Below are 19,032 nucleotides of genomic sequence, written 5' to 3' on the forward strand. Positions count from 1 at the left end.
CATATATATATATATATATACATATATATATATATATATGTATATATATATATACAAGGGAGTAAAAAATAAATAAAAAGCAGAGCGAGCAAAGACAGACAAAGACAAAAAACGTTTGTTTGTTTATTTCGTCTTTGTTTATTTATTTGTTTATTTATTTATTTATTTGTTTATTTATTTATTTGTTCATTTGTTTATTTGTTTGTCTCTGTCTTTATTTGTTTGTCTCTGTTTATTTGTCTGTCTCCGTTCTTTGTTTTTATTTTTGTTGTTTGTTTTTATTTTTTTTATTTGTTTGTCTCTCTTCATTTCTTCTTCGCAGCTTTTGTTTGTCTTTGTTTGTTTGTCTTTATTTGTTTGTCTTTGTTTGTTTGTCTTTGTTTGTTTGTTTGTTCGTTTGTCTTTGTTTGTTTGTCTTTGTTTGTTTGTCTTTATTTGTTTGTTTGTTTATTTGTTTATTTATTTATTTGTCTTTCTTTGCCTCTATATATTTAATTATTATCTATTTATTCGTCTCTATTTATTTATTTATTTGTTTATATTTATTTATTTATTTATTTATTTGTTTATATTTATTTATTTATTTATTTATTTGTTTATCTTTATTTATTTATTATTGTTTTTTTTTACTTTCTTCTTCGTTGTCTTTTGTCGTTTGCAGCAAATAAATAAAATAAAATAAATAAAACAAATAAATAAATAAAAACAAATAAAACAGACAAAGAAAGATAAAGACAAACAAAGACAAAAAAAACAAAATAAAATAGATAGAGACAGAGAAGTAGAGAGAAAAAGAGACAGCGAAAGTACAAGCAGCAGTTCTATGCTGCTGTTGCTGCTGCTGCTGCTGCTATTACTGCTGCTGTTACTGCTGCGACTGTTGCTGTTGCTGTTCTTGTTGTTGCTCCTGCTGCTGCGAGTGCTGCTACTATTGCTGCTATTGCTGCTGCTGCAACAGCAACGGCAGCAGCCGGAGCATCACCATCAGCAATAGCAGCAGCAGCAGCAGCAGCAGCAGCAGCTACGGTGATGTATTTAGGCTAGAGGGGGTCTAGCTGCACTTTCTTTCTTTTTTCTTTTCTTCTTAGGTGGTTTCAATGAAACAGAGACTTGCTGCTTTAGCTGCTGCAGCGCGTCGCTGCTGCTGCTGCTGATGCACCGCAGCAGCAGAGCCATTGCTGCTGAGTTAAACCGCAACGCGTCCTGTACGCAGCAGCAGCAGCAACAGCAGCAGCAACAGCAGCAGCAGCAACAGCAGCAGAAAGCCTCAGGTTGTTGCTTACAGGAAGAAAAGCAAAGACAAAGACAGAGACAACTAAACAAAGCAAACAAAAACATAAAAACAAACAACACAACAAAATAAAATTAATAAAATAAACAAAGACAAAAATAAACAATAAATATAACACAAGCAAAGACAAAGCAAAACAAACAAATACAATAAATAATAGACAAAGTAAAACAAACACACAAAAATAATAAAATAAAGACAAAGACAGCTCAGCAAACAAATCCTAAAAAATAAACAAAAACACAAAAATAAATTAATAAAGACAAAGACAAACAAACAAAACAAAAAAAATAAATAAAACAAATAAACAAAGACAAAACAAAGACAACGCAACAGAGACAGATAAAACAGAAGCAAAGACAGAGACAGTAAAATAATAATAAAAATAAAAACAAGGACAGAGACGGCAAGATAAAGTCAAAATAAATATTAAACAGACATATTATATTTACCCTTTGCTGCTGCAGCAGCGGTCTCACAACAGCACGCAGCCGCACAACCAACGCCCTGTGTCTCTCCGAAGCAATAAACAGCCTGCAGCAGCAGCAAACAAACAACATAAAATCCTGCTTATGCTGCTGCTGCTGCTGCTACTGCTGCTGATGTTGCTCCCGCTGCTGCTTTTCCTGCTTCAAGTGCTGCTGCTGCTGCTGCTGCTGCTTCTGCAGATGCCTCTGCTGCTGCTGTTCTTGCTGCAGGTGCTTCCAACGCTACTCTTGCTGCGGGTGCTGCTGCTGCAAGTCTTGCTGCAGATGCTACTGCTGCTGCTCATGCTGCTGCTGCTGCTGCTGCAGCTGCTGACCTGAAGTGTAGCTGAACCAACTGCAGCGCCAAGCGCACAGCAACCTCCGTCGAGCCCGCTAGCGGCCCCTGCAGCGCCATCTGCTGCTGCTGCTGCTGCTGCAGCAGCAGGTGCTGCTGCTGCTGCTCCAGCTGCTGCGGCATCTTGTCCTTCCACAGGCGTTTGGCTTCCTTCTCAAGTAATCCCGTCAAAAACTCCAACAGCTGCAGCAGCAGCAGCAACAGCAGCAGCAGCAGCAACTGACGTCCCCGTATAGTCCAGCTGTGAGGCAGCACCAACCTCAGCAGTCTCAGCAGCAGCAACAGCAGCATCACCAGTAGCAGCAAGAGCAATAGCAACAGCAGCAACAGCAGCATCACCAGCAGCAGCAAGAGCAATAGCAACAGCAGCAACTGCAGCAGCAGCACCAGCAACTGCAGCAGCAACAGCAACAGCTGCAGCAACAGCAATAGCAGCAGCAGCAGACCTGCATTGCATAGTCTACAGGCAACGCCAGCAGCACTTCTGCTGCTTCTGCGCTTTTAATGCTGTATATACACCGCAGCAGATGTTCATTAGCTGAGCGGCCAAGCAATTCGGGTCTGGCTGGAGGAGGGCGAGGAAGGGGATTTGCTGCTGCTGCTGCTGCTGCTGCTGCGTCTGCTGCTGCTGGATCTGCTCCTGCTGCAGCAGCACGCCGCGCTGCAGCAGCAACAGTCTCGCTCCAGCGAAGGAAAGAAGCCTCATACAATTCGTCCTCCTGTTGCTGCTCTCGCGCAACATCTAGGGCCTGAGCAGCAGCAGCAACAGCAACAGCAGCAAAAGCAGCAGATGCCTGCAAACAGCTGCTGCACTGCTGCAGCGGCAGCGGAGCAAGTGTCGCTGCTGCTACGCCTGCTGCTGCTGCACAGCCGCAGCAGCAAAACCCAAATCATGCAGCAAGATGCCTTCACCGCTGCACCATGCCACCCCCACTCCAAGCAGCAGCAGCAGCAGCAACAGCAACAACGGTATCAGGAGCCGCAGTAGCAGCAACAGCAGCAAAGGCATCAGGAGCAGCAACAACAACAGCAACAGCAGCACGGGTATCAGGAGCAGCAGCAGCAGCAGCAGCAACAGCAGAAGCAGCAGCAACAGCAGCAGCAGCAACAGCAGCAGCAGCAGACCTCAATTAGCTTGTCCGCAGTCCTGATGGTTTCATCTGTACGTTTTGTGGGTCTGTCAAGGACGATAGTTGCAGCAGCAGCAGCAGCAGCAGCAGCAGTGTTGGCAGCAGCAGCATCAAGTGCTTCTGTTTCTTGCTGCTGCTGCTGCAGCAAGCGTTTTTCCTGCTGCTCCTCAGCAAAGACCTGTTCGTCTGTTCTTCTCCAGAGATGCAGCTGTCTGCTGCTGTCGCAGCAGCAGCAGCAATCACCATCCGAAGAAACACAAAAAGAAACTAAGCCGCAGCCCCCCAGCCCGCCTCCTTTTGCTGCTGCACCGCATGCAAAAACTTTTATTAATATTTGTCTGTCTGCATCCCACTGCTTTATATATCCATCTAAGCTACAAGACAACACGTAATGAGTCAGAGGCAAGAACGATACCTGCGCATACACCCCAAACCCTAAACCCTAAACCCTAAACCCTAAACCCTAAACCATAAACACAACACCCTCCAAACCCTAGCCCCTAACCCCTAAGGTCACCAAACCCCCAACCCTAGACCCTAAACCCTAAACCCTAAACCCTAAACCCTAATCCCTAAACCCCAAACCCCAAACCCTGAACCCCAAACCCTAAACCCTAAACCCTAAACCCGAATCCCTAAACCCCAAACCCTAAACCCTAAACCCTAAACCCTAAACCCTAAACCCTAAACCCTACTTTGGTGATGACGTCATCGTGTGCGCGGAAGCTCTTTCGTATTTCTCCGAATTGAAGGCCCCACACTTTGAGAGATTTATCTACAGACCCCGACGCCAGCAGCAAACCCGAAGACGAAACAGATATTGTTGTTACCGGTAGCTTGTGGCCGTATAAAGACAAACGAATCCGCCCTGCAGCAGCAGCAGCAGATGCAGCAGCAGCAGATGCAGCAGCAGCAGATGCAGCAACAGCAGATGCAGCAACAGCAGCGGGGCTGTAGATATAAGCCCCTAAGCAGCAGAAACGGCAGCTATAGCAGCTACAGCAGCTGCTGCTGCTGCAGCAACGGCGGCATCAACTACTGCTACAGCAGCAGATACAGCAGCAGCAGCAGAAGCAGAGGCAGCAACAGCAGATACAGCAGCAAAAGCAGCAACGGCCAATGCAGCAACACCTCCAGCAGCACCACCACCACCACCTGGAGCAGAAACACAACCGCAGCAGCAGCAGCAACAGAAAACCGCAGCAGCAACAGCAGCAGCAACAGGAAAACAGCAGCAGCAGCAGCAGCAGCAGCAAACCTGTGTCTGTGTGCAGCACGAGGATAGTGTAATCGATGAGAGCGGCCAGCAGCAAAAGCCCCGCAGGGTCAAACGCGACGTCTAGCACTTCGTCAGGCAAACTAAAGGACCCCTCGCAGCGCATGCACACCTGCTGCTGCTGCTGCTGCTGCTGTTGCTGTTGCTGCTGCTGCTGCTTCTTCTTCTTGGGCTTTGACGTGTCAGCCTCCATCGCCTCCTCGAGGTAAAAAGCAAACAACTTCACCGTCTTGTCGCTGGAAGCTGTCGCAAAGCTGCAGCAGCAGCAGCAGCAACAACAACAGCAGCAGCAGCAGCAACAGCATAAACAGCACTGTGCATAGCACCAAAGTACTGCGGGCTCCTCGTTTGCTACGGCTGCAGCACTTGTCTCGCCTGCTGCTACACGTGCCGTTGCTGCAGCAGCAGCAGCTGCTGCTGCAGCTATTAATGATGATTACCCATTGGGTTAGAGCTGCAGGCTATATCGTTAGAAAGATGTGATGTTCTAGGGTTTAGGGTTTAGGGTTTAGGGTTTACCCTGTGTGTTTGGGGTGTTCTGCTAACGCATTAACTGCTGCTGCATGCGCTGCTGTGCGCTGCAGCAGCGTAGCAGCAGCCAAATCAAACAACAGCAACTCGCCGTTGCGGCAGCCTAAGACAATGTGCTCGTTGCCTGCTCACAAACCCTAAACCCTAAACCCTAAACCCTAACCCCTAAACCCTAACCCCTAAACCCTAAACCCTGAACCGTTGAGCCCAATCCTAAAACAAATCGGAGACTGTCACGTTTCGTCTTCCCTTTCTCTGCCAACCTACAAACCCTAAACCCTAAACCCTAAACCCTAAACCCTAAACCCTAAGCCCTAAACCCTCACCCGCCACGACGAAGCCGCACTGCGGCTCTTCGCAAGGCAGCGTCTTTACGCATCGGGTTGACGATACACTCCAAATCTTTGCCCCCTGTAGACAAACCCTAAACCCTAAACCCTAAACCCTAAGCAACAAACCCTAAACCCTGAACCAGACCTTGCAACTACCGAGGGCAAAAGAGACAGCGCGCACATTCCATCTTGCAGCAACGACAGCAGCACAAGTAGCAGCAGCAGCAGCAGCAGCAGCAGCAGCAACTGCCGACAGGCGCAACAGTAGCAACTAAATGCAGGAGCAGCAAGAAATGCAGCAGCAGCAAGAGCAGCATCGGAAGCATCAACACCATCATTAGCAGCAACAACACAAGCAGCAGCAGCAGCAGCACCAAAACCACACAACAAGGCAAGCAGCCAAATCAGCACAGGCAGCATCAGCACAGGCAGCATCAGCAGCAGCAACAGCAGCACCAACAGCAGCAGCAGCAGCAGAAGCAGCAGCAGCAATAGCAGCAGCAATAGCAGCAACAGCAACAGCAGCAGCAGCAGCAGCAGCAGCATACCTCATCTGCTGTCGAGAGGAGGTAGCCGTCATCATGAGAAATATTTACACTCCGCATTTGCCCCGCATGACCCCCCGAAGACAAACAACAAATTCGTTGAAAGGCTGCCTCCGAATTCAGCTGTACATACACCCCAAACCCTAAACCCTAAACCCTAAACCCTAAACCATAGGCTTTAAACCATAACACCTAAATCCTATCTTTTAAACCCTAAACCCTAAACCCCATACCTTATAAACCCTACATCCTAAACCCTAAACCCTAGACCTTTAACCCTAAACCCTAAACCCTAAACCCTGTAGGGGTCTTAGGGCGGCCTGTGTGGTGCTAACAGCTAGGGTTTAGGGTTTACCGTGTGCTTCCGCAGCAGCTGAGGGTTTGCTGCCCACAGCTCCATTGTGTTGTTGCTGAGATTGAGACAAATTCGCACACTCAAGCTGCTGCTGCTGCTGCTGCTGCTGCTGCTGCTGCTGCGGCTGGCGGCGACTCGGGCGTGGAAGCCCTTAATGGGTGCATCTGCATGCAGCGATCCCACAAAGAATACCTCCTCCAGCTGCTGTTGCTGCTGCTGCTGCTGCTGCAGTTGCAGCTGCTGCTGCTGGTCGTCGTCTTCCTCTGCCTGCTGCTGTTGAAGCTCTTCATTATTGCTGTCTTGCTGCTGCTGCTGCTGCTTTTTCTTTAGCCGCTGCTGCGCGCGGCGTTCTTTCTTTTGCTGCTGCTGCTGCAGCTCTGCTGCATTGCAGCAACGGAAGACATCGACTATACGAGACCCCCCACTGCAGCACAGCAGCAGACCTCCAACCAGCACTGGAGGGCACCTTGCTGCTCCTGCTGCTCCTGCTGCTGCTCCTGTTGCTGCTGCTGCTGCTGCTGCTGCTGCTGCTGCTGGGGGGAGAGGATCTGTCGTTGGCGTGAACTGCAGCTGCCGTATGCGCTGCTTTTTGCTGTTTCTGTTGGGGTGTACAGACCCTAAGTAAGTCGTCATCGCCCAGATACCTGCTGCTGCTGTTGCTGCTGCTGCTGTTGTTGTTGCTGCTGCTGCTGCTGCTGCTGGCGGCGGGGATAAGTGCAGCGCGAACACCCGCACCTTGAAGTCGCCACCCCCCACAAACAATCGTGTCTGCAGCCGCAAACCCTAAACCCTAAACCCTAAACCCTCACAACCCTACTGCAGGCACTGAGAGCCCCTGTATTCAGCGGGCATGTAGCAGCAGCAGCAGCAGCAGATAAATGCATGCGCACAAAGAGCGAGCAAAGAAACTCAAGCAGCAGTGCAGCAGCTGCTGCAACAGCAGCAGCAGTAGCAAGAGCAGCAGCAACAGTCAGTAGCAGCAACAAGCATGGCAGTTGTGAGAACCGAAGGACAAAACAGCAGCACGAACAGCAGCAACACCAACAGCAGCAGCAGCAACAACAACAATAGCAGCAGCAGCAGCAGCAGCAGCAGCAGCTCACATGACAGGGGTTGGTGGCGAGGGCCCACACCTCTGCTGCTTCTGCTGCCTCGACTACGGTGTACAGACAGAGCTGCAGAGAGCAATCCCATATCTTTATTAGGCCGTCCTTAGACCCACTCACAATCAGCAGGTTGCTGCTGCTGCTGCTGCTGCTGTTGCCGCTGCTGCTGCTGCTGTTGCTGCTGCTGCTGGTGCTGCTGTTTGTGTCGCTAGCGGCGTTCTCTTTGCGTTTTTTGCTGCGCTTTGCCTCCTTGGCCTCCGCCTCAGCATCTGCCTCCTTCCCAGCAGCAGCAGCAGCAGTTGCTGCTGCTGCTGCTGCTGCTTCTGCTGCTGCTGCATTGGGGTGTAGAGGCAGCAGCGCAGTCACTGGCTGGCTGTGTCCCCGTAGACGGCAGCGGCCTCTTCCGCTTTCGGTATCCCACACAATAATGTCTCCCTCTGAGCCCCCAGACAGCAGCAGATCTTCGCTGCTGCTGCTGCTGCTGCTGCTGCTGCTGCAGGCCCATTCCAAGGCGTTGACTGCCCCGCGGTGTCCCTGCAGCAGCAGGCGAGGGGGACCGATCGTTGGCTGCTGCTGCTGCTGAGCAGCAACAGCAGCAGCAGCAACATCAAGAGCCCAAACGCGAATGCTGCCGTCGCTGTATCCTACTGCAACAGCAGCAGCTGCTGCTGCTGCTGAGACAACAGTCGCGCGCTGCCTGTACACCTCAACTTCCCCATCTGGGCCTACAACTGCTGGAGGCTGCAGCCGCAGCAGCTGCTGCCGCTGCTGCGAATGCCAGAGCACTGCCTCGCTGCCGCAGCAGCACCACACTAAATCGCTGTTGCTGCTGCTGCTGCTGCTGCTGCTGCTGAAGCGGGGCCCCACACCCGGCAGCAGCTGCACATTCGAGGTGGGCGTCGCTGTCAGCCCAAAGGCAGCAGCATGCTCATAGTTAAGGTAGGCCTTAACCATTGCTGCTGCTGCTGCTGCTGCTGCTGCTAGTAGTAGTAGTAGTAGTAGTAGTAGTAAGAGTTAGAGTGGCGCTGCATGCGGCACTTTGCTGCAGCAACAGCGCCTTCTGCTGCTGCTGCTGCTGCTGCTGCAGGCTTAATTGATGATAAGCTGCAACTACACTAAAAGATACTGGTGGCACTGCTGCTGCTGCTATTTTTTAATCAACTGCAGCAATTGCTGCTGCTGCTGCTGCTGCCGGGCGGTGCTGCTGCTAGGCTGTGCAGCAGTGCGGCTACGTTAGACAAAACCCATTAAGGCAATAAGAAGGGGTTTTGGGTTTCATAATTAGGGTTTAGGGTTTAGGGTTTAGGGTTTAGCAGCAGAAGTCGTCGCACCACCAGCCAGTGGGGTCTCGATTCAGCCCCGCAGCAGCAGCAGCAGCAGCAGCAGCAGCAGCAGTAGAGTCATTGCTGCTGCTATTATAATTCCTTTTTACGATTGAGAAGCCAACAGCAAAAATTAACAGAGGCTGAGGGTTTTGTCTACAAGCAGCTAAACCCTAGATTGCATCAACTACTGTTCTAGGGTTTGGGGCTTAGGGTTTAGGGTTTAGGGTTTAGGGTTTGTTGTTGCCTTCCCATCTTACTGCGTTATAAACCCTTGTTTTATTACTGCTGCAAATATCTTGCAATTGGTAGAGACACCTGGAGAGACTGAACTCAGCTGCTGCTGCTGCAGCAGGGACGCTATCAGCTGCTGCAGCGCAGCAGTAGCAGCAGCAGCAGCAGCAGCAGCAGCAGCAGCGGCTGGTGAATCTGCGGCGGCAGTAAGTGGCGACTTCCCCGCAGCAGCAGAACCACCGCAGGAGCAGCAGCAGCAACAGGACCAACAACAACAGCAGCAACAGACGCAGCAGGAACAGCAACAGCAGCAGCAGCAGCAGCAGCAGCAATGACTGGGGGTGCTTCTGGTGGTGCAGCAGCACGTGCTGCTCTTGTATATGAAGGCCATCATAATCTGAGGGAGCGTCTTTGTCTTTCTATTTTGTCTGGCAAAGAAGTGTGGATTAAGAAAATTCGGGAGACACCTGCTGCTGCTGCTGCTGCTGCTGCTGCTGCTGCTGCTGCTGCAGGTGATGCTGCTGCTGGTCTCCCTGGGCTGCAGCAGCATGAGGCAAGCTTTATTCGTTTGTTATGCAAGATAACTGTGGGGTCTGAGGTGTATATACACCCCACGGGTACTTCTCTTCGCTTCCGTCCTGGTTTGCTGCTGGGGGTTAGCGCTGCAGCAGCAGGTGCTGCTGTGGGTCAGTCTGCTGCTGCTGCTGCTGCTGCTGCTGCTCCGATTGTGCATATATGCCACGAGAGCCGCAGCATCAGCTATTACTTGGAGCCGCTGCTGCTGCTGTCTCCCTTCTGCAAGCACCGCATGTCTTTGCTGCTGCGAGGAGTAACAGATGCTGCAGCAGCAGACGCATCGGTGGATCTGCTGCGGCTCCAGCAGCTGCCGCTGCTGCAGCAGCTGCTGCAGCAGGCGGGCGGCGCTGTTGCTGCTGCTGCTGCTGCTGCTGCACCAGAGATCAAGATACACTGCAGAGGTGTACCGGGGAGCCCTTGTGGGGTTGTAGAGTTTAGGGGCCCAGGTGTAGGTCGAGGTTTGCTGCAGCCACTGAATCTTTCTGCTGCTGCTGCTGCTGCTGCTGTTAAGAGAGTTAGGGGGGTTGCCTTTGCTGCTGGTGCTGCTGCTGCCTTCCCAAGGCGAGCCGTTACTGCAGCACGGGGGCTCTTAAATATGCTGCTGCCTGACGTTTGGGTGTATGTAGAGGATGCGACAGCAACACGCAGCAGCAGCAAAGCAGCAGCAGCTGCTGCTGCTGCTACTGCTGCTGCCGTAGGCGCTCCCAACCAGCATGAGCACCAGCTGCAGCAGCTGCTGCAGCAGCAACGGCAGCAACTCAAGAGCAGCAAAATTGCTGCTGTTGGTCTCGTTTTAGTAGCAGAAAATATTAAGGGGGGTTGCCGTGCTGCAGGCGAAGCGCTGCTGCTGGAGCCAGCAGCAGCAGAAGCAGCAGCAGCAGCAGGAGGTGCAGCACAAGTGGCCGACGCAGCAGCAGCAGCTTCTCGTGCCACCGGCAACAGCAAACTGCAGCAGCTGCTGCAGACAGAAGCCGCATCAAAACAAGCTGCAGCAGCAGCAGAAGCAGCAGCAGCAAGTAGTCCCGAAGAGCAGCTAGGCCTTCGCGTTGCGAGGCTGCTGCTGCTGCAGCTGCTGCTGGGGGGTGCTGTGCCGCCCAGAGGGCAGAAGATCGCTTTGCTGTTTGCTGCACTTGCAGCAGACCACGCACCCTCCAAGGTAGACCCTCCACATATACCTTCAGGGTTTAGGGTTTAGGGTTTAGGGTTTAGTGTTTAGGGTTTATGGTTTATGGTTTAGGGTTTAGGGTTAGGGTTTGGGGTTTGGGGTTTAGGGTTTAGGGTCTAGTGTCTAGGGTTTAGGGTCTAGTGTCTAGGGTTTAGGGTCTAGTGTCTAGGGTTTAGGGTCTAGGGTTTAGGGTTTAGGGTTTAGGGTTTAGGGTTTGTATGTGCAGGTGCTTCTTTCTCGTCTTACTCCGTCGACTGTTGGTTTTCTGCGGCTGCTGCGGGATTTCTTTGGAGTGGCTTTTTCCTTTGAGCAGCAGCAGCAGCAGCAGCGGCATGAGCAGCAGCAGCAGCAGCAGCAGCAGCAGCAGCAGCAGGATTTAGATTCAGAGGAGGAGGATTTAGAGACAGTCGAGCCGCTTGATCTTTCGTGGGCCCCTCAGGTGTTGGCTACGTGCGTTGGCATTGCATATAAAAACCTCAGCCTCAGCAGCTTCTAATCATCCCTGCTGCAGTAGCTGCTGCTGCAGTAGCTGCTGCTGCAGTAGCTGCTGCTGCAGTAGCTGCTGCTGCAGTAGCTGCTGCGGCTGTTGCTACTGCGGCTGCTGCTTAGCAGATGCTGTGGCTACAGCTGCCGCTGCAGCGGCTGCTGCTGCTGCAGCAGGAGCTGCTGCTCTGGCAGTAGGGAAAGCTGCTGTTGCAGCAGAGGCTGTTGCTGCAGCAGCGGTTGCTGCTGCAGCTGTAGCAGAAACTGCGCTGCAGCAGCAACTCGACAGGGACAAGTGCTGCTGCCCCTGCTGCTTACTGTTTTCTTTTGATTAGCTAGCTAGCTAACAAACTAGCTAGCTAACTAACTAACTAGCTAACTAACTAGCTAAGTAGCTAGCTAGCTAGCTAGTTGTGAAAGTATTTGATACTGTATAGAGTACTAGAGACAGCTGCCGTCTCCTTGGGTTTGCTGCTGTCTCCTTCTGTCTCTCTTTGTCTTTGTTTGTCTCTCTCTGTCTTTGTTTGTCTCTCTTTGTCTTTGTCTATTTATCTGCTTTTGTCTGTGTTTTTATTTTTTGTTTTTTGTCTCTCTTTGTCTTTGTTTGTCTCCTTCACTGTCTCTTTTTGTCTTCGTCTGTCTCCTTTACTGTCTCCTTTTATTTATCCTTAACTTCCTTTGATTTCTTTTGTCTCTCTTTGTCTTTGTTTGTCTCCTTTTGTCTTCGTTTGTCTCCTTTTGTCTTTGTTTGTCTCCTTTTGTCTTTGTTTGTCCGCGTTCATCGTTTTGTTTATATGCTGCGTATTATTATTTAGTTTAATTTTGTTTGTTTTTCTTCTTTTGTTGTCTCCTATTGGCTTTGACTCGGTATATATATATATTATATATGTATGCATGTATAAATATGCATATAATATATATATATAATATATATACATATATATATATATATTTTTTATATACATCTTTCTTGTTTATGTATGTTCCTGTCTTCTGTCTCTCTTATCGGTCTGTCTCTCTTATCTAAACCCTAAGACCCTAAACCCTAAACCCTAAACCCTAACCAGTGTCTCCTATTTATTTATCTGTCCACCTACGAATTACCAGAGTATAAATGTCTCCTGTCTCCTTTAGTAAAAAAACCAACAAACAGCAGCAGCAAACCTGCTGCAGTTGCTGCAGCGGCAGTTGCTGCTGTTCTTGCTGCTGCAGCAGCACTTGCTGCTGTTTTTGCTGCTGCATTGTGGCGCTGCCCATGGGTTGGCGCTCCTCCCGGCTTTGCAGTGTCTCCACACTGCAGCCTACAGCTAGCTAGCTAGCTAGCTAGCTAGCTAGCTAGATGTTAAGCCATCCACCTAGCTGCCCAACCAGCTAGCTAGCTAGCTAGCTAGCTAGCTATCTAGCAAGCTGTGTAGCTAGGTAGCTGTCTAGCTACCTAGCTAGCTAGCCGTCTATCCACCTGTCTACCTTGCTAGCTAGCTAGGTAGGTAGCTAGCTAGCTAGCTGTTTAGCTAGCTAGCTGCTTAGCCCTCGCGGCGTACGAGGAAGCGGTCTGCACCGAATTTTGTATTTCTCCAGTCCCACCTAAGCAATCAAACAAAACAAATAAATATAACAAATAGCTAGCTGCTAGCTAATCCTTAAATAACTAATATATATATATATATATATATATATATATATATATTAAATGCATGCAAATACATCCACAGAATTATCTCTCTCTTAAAATTTAATTTAACAAACACATAAAATATTTACCTGGTGATTGATCTGCATAACTAATTATCAACTTAAATAAACAACTACATAAATAAAGATATAAATAAATATATATAAATAAATATATTTAAGTAAGTATACTTATATACCTGAGTATAGCTCTCTCTCCTTCATCTCTACCCCCTCCGACTTGCAAGAACTGCGCGTCGCGCCCGTCAGAGCCGACGACCACCAAAGCAGGCAAAGCAGCACGGGGGCCCTGGCCTAGGCCTGGGACAGCGTACTCTCTCTCTACCTGCAGCAGCAGCAGCAGCAGCAGCAGCAATAGAAAGGGGTGCAGCAGGAGGTGCAGCAACGGGAAGGGGTAGAAGAAGAAGAAGAAAGAGAGCACGAGAGACTTATATCAACTTGTGTTGGTTGTATCAGTCATGTACACTCGAAGAACATCAAAGCTAGCTAGCTAGCTACCTAGCTAGCTGACTAGCTACCACCTAATTAGCCACCTAGCTAGCTAGCTATGCATCACCATCTAGCTAGCCACCTAGCTAGCTAGCTAGCCACCTAGGTATCTAAATACCTAGCTAGCTAGGTAAGTAAGTAGATAGAATAGGAGCTTACCCTGAAGTGTCTGAGGAGAATTGTCCTTAGAGGGTCGTGAAAGCCAACAACCAGCCAAGGCATGTGCTTAATGTGGTTGTTATATGATGCTTCGTCGCGATCGGCGGAGACGAAAACAACTTCTATCTTCTGGTGAGAACCCCCTTCGTTTACTGTGCGGTAAAACTAAACAAAACATCAAAAACAAATATATATATATATATATTTATTTATATAACCCTAAATACATCAATATATATAAATGTACAAATATATATTTATGTAGGTGTACATACATATAAAGAAATTATACAGAGAGAGAGGCAAACAAATACATACATATATATATATATATATGTATACATATATGTATATATATATATATATACATGCATACATATATATATATATATATGTGCATATATGTATATATATATGTGTATATATATATAGATATATATATGATTTACACAAAAAGTTAAGAAAGATAGAATTCGTAGATATATATAATAATAAATATATTGTCTATATTACGTATTCTATATCATATATACATCTATATATATATATAAATATATATATATATAAGTATATATATTTATATTTATATATATACATGAAGTAGACTGCAGATAATGAGTACACTAAAGAAGTACTAAATCTTACCTGAAGAAGAAACGGAAGAAAGCTGCTGCACTTGGGGCTGCTGCTGTCAGCAAAGTAGAGACCAACAGATTTACCTATTAAGTGCTGCTGCGAGACGACGTTTCCGTTTGCGTCTCTTAAGCTTCCCTCCGGGAACAGTATTAAATCTATTCAAACCACAAACCACAAACCCTAATCAACCCTTATACACCCTAATTAACCCTTAACCCTAGGCGAAACGGAAGCAGTAACTGCAACAGAAACAAATGCAAATGAAACTCCAGCTGCTGATGCTGCAGTTGCTGCTGCTGTTGCTGCTGTTGCAGCAGCAACTCCAGCAGCAACTGCAGCAGCAACTGCAGCAGCAACTGCAGCAGCAACTGCAGCAGCAACTGCAGCAGCAACTGCAGCAGCAGCAGGGAATAGAGGGTGTTTCACAACGACAAAGAGATAAATCATTCTGAAATATATAGCAGCATATTCCTATAGAAATAATATTCCTGAAGCCAGCAGATGGTGATCTAGCTGTTGCTGCTGCTGCTGCTGTTGCTGTCGCTGCTGCTGCTGCTGCTGCTGTTGCGTTTGTTGCTGCATTAAAAGGATTAAATATATGAATTATAGATTAATTTATGAATAAATCTTACCCATATCTCTGTAAGCTGGAGGCATCGGTGCTGCTGCTGCTGCACCATCCTTAGCTGCTGCAGCCATTGCCTGCTCTTCATTGTAGCGGCGCTTCTCTGTGTTATACGGGGAGCAATACTGAGGAAACATTGCTGTAATAAGGCTTAAAATGAAGTAAATAATATGAATAAAGGAGATAACCTGCGAAAAACTATGAAAATATACATGAATATACACTGCATTAACCAAGCAGCAACCACCGAGACTGCGTTAGGCCAATGGGCGCGAGGCAGCTAGTCCAGCGGTAGGCCAGCGGTGCGTTTTATCGAGAAAAAGAAGAAAATAAGCATTTAATTCAATATTAAATAAGTATTTTTATTTAAATATAATATTTAAACATATTAATTTCTTTATTTTAAGGCATTTTTCGCAAGAATACCCGTTCAGCCGGTGTTATAGCCAAGTATCGACAGACTCGCGCAGTAAACCACTCCATAAGGAAAGATCTGTATGTACGCTTGAATAGGTTTTCTTTATTTTATTCTTGTATTCGTATATTTATTCTTTTATTTATTGTTTTTTCTACGGTTTTATATATGCATAAGGCATTACTAACCCTTGGAGCTGCGTTGGCTCGATACTCTCATTCATAGCAGTCTCAGCGCACAAACCCTAAACCCTAAACCCCAAACCCTAAACCCTAGAGCCTCTGAAGCATCAAAAAGAAGTCGCTGATGAGACGCAGTTGTTTATACTTGTGCTCTTCTTGTTTCTCCTACGCCCTTCTCTGGGTTTTTTCTACAAACTCACAGACAACGAAGTAAAAAAATAAATCAAAAACAAACAAAAACAAACCTTCAGCTTTATGCATCTATGCATGCGCTTCGTAGAAGGAGTTTCTGTCTCTGTAGGAACTCCACCATAAGCTGCGACAGAGTCAAAGTGATAGAGATAATAGTCTTTTTAAAAGCAACAGATAACACGCCTATTCTTCAGACAGTAAGAATCTAGATGAAGGGAAGCAGGAGAAGCTGCTGCTGCTGTTGCTGCAGTGCCCAGAAGAAGCAGCCTCATATGAGGTTTAGCAGTTGTCTATAATTCATTTTGCTGCAGCTGCTGCTCGAACCCTACCTCCGCGTTTAAACATCGCGAAGCGCCATTCTGAAGCATATACCAGCAGCACAGATAATCAATAGACACCTCACTGCAGCTAAGTAGTCAGTGTGCATGCATGCTTGCATGCATGACAGTGCATGCAGCACCTCTCCCCACACCACTCCCTAAACAATAAGCCCTTCTATCCCTGTCTACAACAAGAGAGAGAAAAGAGTTAGTAAGAGTTTGCGGGTCTTGTCTTGCATTTTTAACTAAAACTTTGATGATACATTTTTTGCTGATATAGCTCAAAGATAAAGAAGCTGAAAATACATTTATATTATTAAATAAATTTGTTAAATTTAAAAATTGTATATGTGAATAAGTCTGAGCTCTGCCGGCCGCTACATCGATACTTCTTTGTCTAGGGTCTCTGTCCCCTTCAGTCTCCTATAGGTGATTAGGTGACTTGTTTTTGTGTTTGTTTTCCTTGCTTAATGCGGTTAGAGTATACAGTGGAAGCCAGAGAGCTGAACTTAAATCAAAGAGAGCAACAGCCTCCCTATCTAGTAAATTAAAGACAAGCCCGGTGGCTTGTCTTTGTTTCTTTTGAAATAAAGACAAGCCACCGGGCTTAAAAGCAACTTCCTAGCGTCGTTTTGTTTGTTTTTGTTGTCTTGTGCTCTCGTGCTTTCTTCATTATTTCCTAAGTTGCTGCAATGTGTATGCAGAATTATGCAGTTGAGGGGATAAGGGGCTTGCTGCTAACTAGCCAGTTTCTATGTAAGGTCAACCACACTATACTTCGGTCCCTAAACCCAAATAAACAACGAAAATATGCTTGCAGCCATACACCTTGCTTGCATGCGTGTTGCTGCTGCCGGCAACAGCAGCAACAACAACAACAACAGTAGCAGCAGCAGCAGCTGATGTTTCGGTGTAGACCAGGAAAGCTGTAGAGTATATCATTTTAGCTCTGTTGGGGAGTCTGAAGACTGTACAGCAATATTGCTTTAATATTCAGGAAGAAGAAGAACCTCATATTTAACTTCGACGGACAGCGTAGACCCCCGAACAGATCTACTAGCCGTTCTCTTCAATGTTGTGTTAACCCCTCCATTACATACTAGTGTATAATATTAAGCATTGTACGCATACTTCCTGTTTTACAAATAGATGCTGTGACCTCTGAACAGAGGCACTCAGGCTTCTCCTAGATAAACAAGAGATACTTTTCTTTAGAGCTCCAATGTTAACCCTTCTCCCTTTGTTAGGCTTTGCAACTACGTGCGTATCTACGTGGAAAGAGATATGCAAATTAGAAAGGAAATGGAAGCCATTGCAGAGATATGCAGTTGAAGAAGAAAGCAACTGGCGGGGAGCATGCCTCAGAAGGCACTTTGTTGATTCTTGTAGCTAAACCCGTACATCATGTACGCGCATGCATGCATTGATGCATGCATGCAGATAAGATAAAAAAAGAAAATAATAAACCCAATAGATATTGTGGAGACTCCCCTTGTCTACAAAGCATGGAAAGTAAATAAACTTTTTATTTATAAACTTCCGTCGCCGGGACTTGAACCCGGGTCGCGCGGGTGAGAGCCGCGTATCCTAACCACCTAGACTACGACGGATGTTCTTCTTGTGTTTCCAGTAGCATCTCTTAACAAAAAAAGATTTAATTAGGGGTTATATAAGTGCTGCTCTTCACCTGAGAAGAGGTATATAGTGGCTGCTAATCGACGGGTCTATATATATATATATATATATATATATATATATATATAGATGCTAGCTAGGCCTGGAAAGGAAAAGAGTTGCTGCGTATAAATATCTCTAGCTAAATGAGAAAGGAGACACCTCTCCTGAGCCTTAGCGCTTTTTGCTGCAAGTTAATATGAGTCTCCACCACCTCCCGTTACAACTCCAGCACTTAAGGCGATCCCCTTCAAAGCAACTCCTCATGCCAGCACCCTTAGACACTTCAGTACAATTTCAGTCGATTGTTGAGGTTTTATTTAGCACTCCCTAGAAAGCAAAAGCACTTTAGAAATAATAATTTAAGCTCGTACTTATGAGGGACTCTGGTGTATCTACAACGGGCAGCAACGCCTTCCATAGAGAAGTGCAGTGATATTCTATCTGTTATGAATTGAACATACTAAGCACAAGTACTTTCTTTCATACTCTTGTAGATGGCCCAATAGAGTGCATGCCCTGGAGCTCCTTACCGCTATATTATTATTTATCTAAGAATAGTAACTCCCGGCGCCGGCGTCTTCCTGCTGCATCCCTGCACTTTAATGCATGCATGGAAACGCAGGGGTAAGCAGCCGCATGCAAAGGAGGATATGAGGATTAAGAAGAAAAAAGACAAAGAAAAGAGAAGCAAAACAAAGAGAAAAGCCTAATCACAAGACAGCAACGACATGCAGATAGGGAAGAACAAAGAACAGCAAACCGTAACCACAGTTTGCTGCCCCACATAATTAGAAACAAAAAGACAGAGTAAAAAACACAAGAGAAGGGGGTCTACAGATTTGCCATCACTACCCGCAGTCAGCTGTCTCTGTCTTTAAGTGTTGTCTTCAGGCCTTCGTAATGCTGCACTGAGAGTTAAAACAGATCAAGAGATCGCTAGATAAGGGCCCCCAAAGAGAAGCTAAAAGTTCATTCTGTCTACAGAAGCCGAAGGCACAGCAGCACAAGGGCTTGAGACTAATGCAAGAAAGGAAGCTGTCTCTAGGAAGTTGTAGCACGCCTTGCTATATCTCCTGTTGCTTAAAGGCTTAGTCTTGCATGCACGCATGCATGCAATGAAAGGTAATATTGCATGCATGCATGCATACATGCATGCACGCATGCATGCATGCAAGACTAAAGGTAGTATTGCATATATGCATGCACGCAAGACTAAAGGTAGTATTGCATGCATGCATGCATGCAAGACTAAAGGTAGTATTGCGTGCATGCATGCTAAAGGCCCCCCTCTCTATTGCATGCACCAACAGCGTCGATGGTTGTTAGACGTTGCCTTTGCTTTTATTTGCTAACATCGACGCAAACATCGATGCATGCAGCTACCCTTGAATAAGCCATATGATAAAGAGTGAGAGTAAGACAGTTTATACACCTCAAACTATGAGGCTGCTGCACCCCACAGATAGATGCAGCAGCG

At 47.1% G+C, this 19,032-nt stretch overlaps 3 protein-coding genes across 3 annotated transcripts; 1 reads left to right on the top strand and 2 right to left on the bottom strand.

Annotated features, from left to right (window-relative positions):
• Positions 1 to 2,059: 2,059 nt before the first annotated feature.
• Positions 2,060 to 8,342, bottom strand: EAH_00031190 (WD-40 repeat protein, putative; the record flags this gene model as incomplete). The annotated part of the gene is made up of 10 exons (XM_013396109.1): positions 2,060 to 2,296; positions 2,560 to 2,862; positions 3,239 to 3,658; positions 3,939 to 4,111; positions 4,502 to 4,773; positions 5,039 to 5,174; positions 5,377 to 5,461; positions 5,931 to 6,050; positions 6,283 to 7,050; positions 7,386 to 8,342. The coding sequence occupies 10 exons, from the start codon at positions 8,340 to 8,342 to the stop codon at positions 2,060 to 2,062; spliced, it is 3,471 nt and encodes a 1,156-aa protein (XP_013251563.1).
• A 1,773-nt stretch (positions 8,343 to 10,115) lies between these two features.
• On the top strand, positions 10,116 to 11,181 carry EAH_00031200 (rna 3' terminal phosphate cyclase, putative; the record flags this gene model as incomplete). The annotated part of the gene is made up of 2 exons (XM_013396110.1): positions 10,116 to 10,676; positions 10,912 to 11,181. 2 exons carry the CDS (start codon positions 10,116 to 10,118, stop codon positions 11,179 to 11,181), a joined length of 831 nt encoding a protein of 276 aa, XP_013251564.1.
• Positions 11,182 to 12,691: 1,510 nt separating this feature from the next.
• On the bottom strand, positions 12,692 to 14,906 carry EAH_00031210 (hypothetical protein, conserved; the record flags this gene model as incomplete). Its single annotated transcript, XM_013396111.1, has 5 exons — positions 12,692 to 12,752; positions 13,040 to 13,185; positions 13,509 to 13,660; positions 14,228 to 14,299; positions 14,777 to 14,906. The coding sequence occupies 5 exons, from the start codon at positions 14,904 to 14,906 to the stop codon at positions 12,692 to 12,694; spliced, it is 561 nt and encodes a 186-aa protein (XP_013251565.1).
• Positions 14,907 to 19,032: the final 4,126 nt, after the last annotated feature.

This window comes from Eimeria acervulina, genomic scaffold (assembly GCF_000499425.1).
Source record: "Eimeria acervulina Houghton genomic scaffold, Eah_scaff293, whole genome shotgun sequence".
Lineage (NCBI taxonomy): Eukaryota > Apicomplexa > Conoidasida > Eucoccidiorida > Eimeriidae > Eimeria > Eimeria acervulina.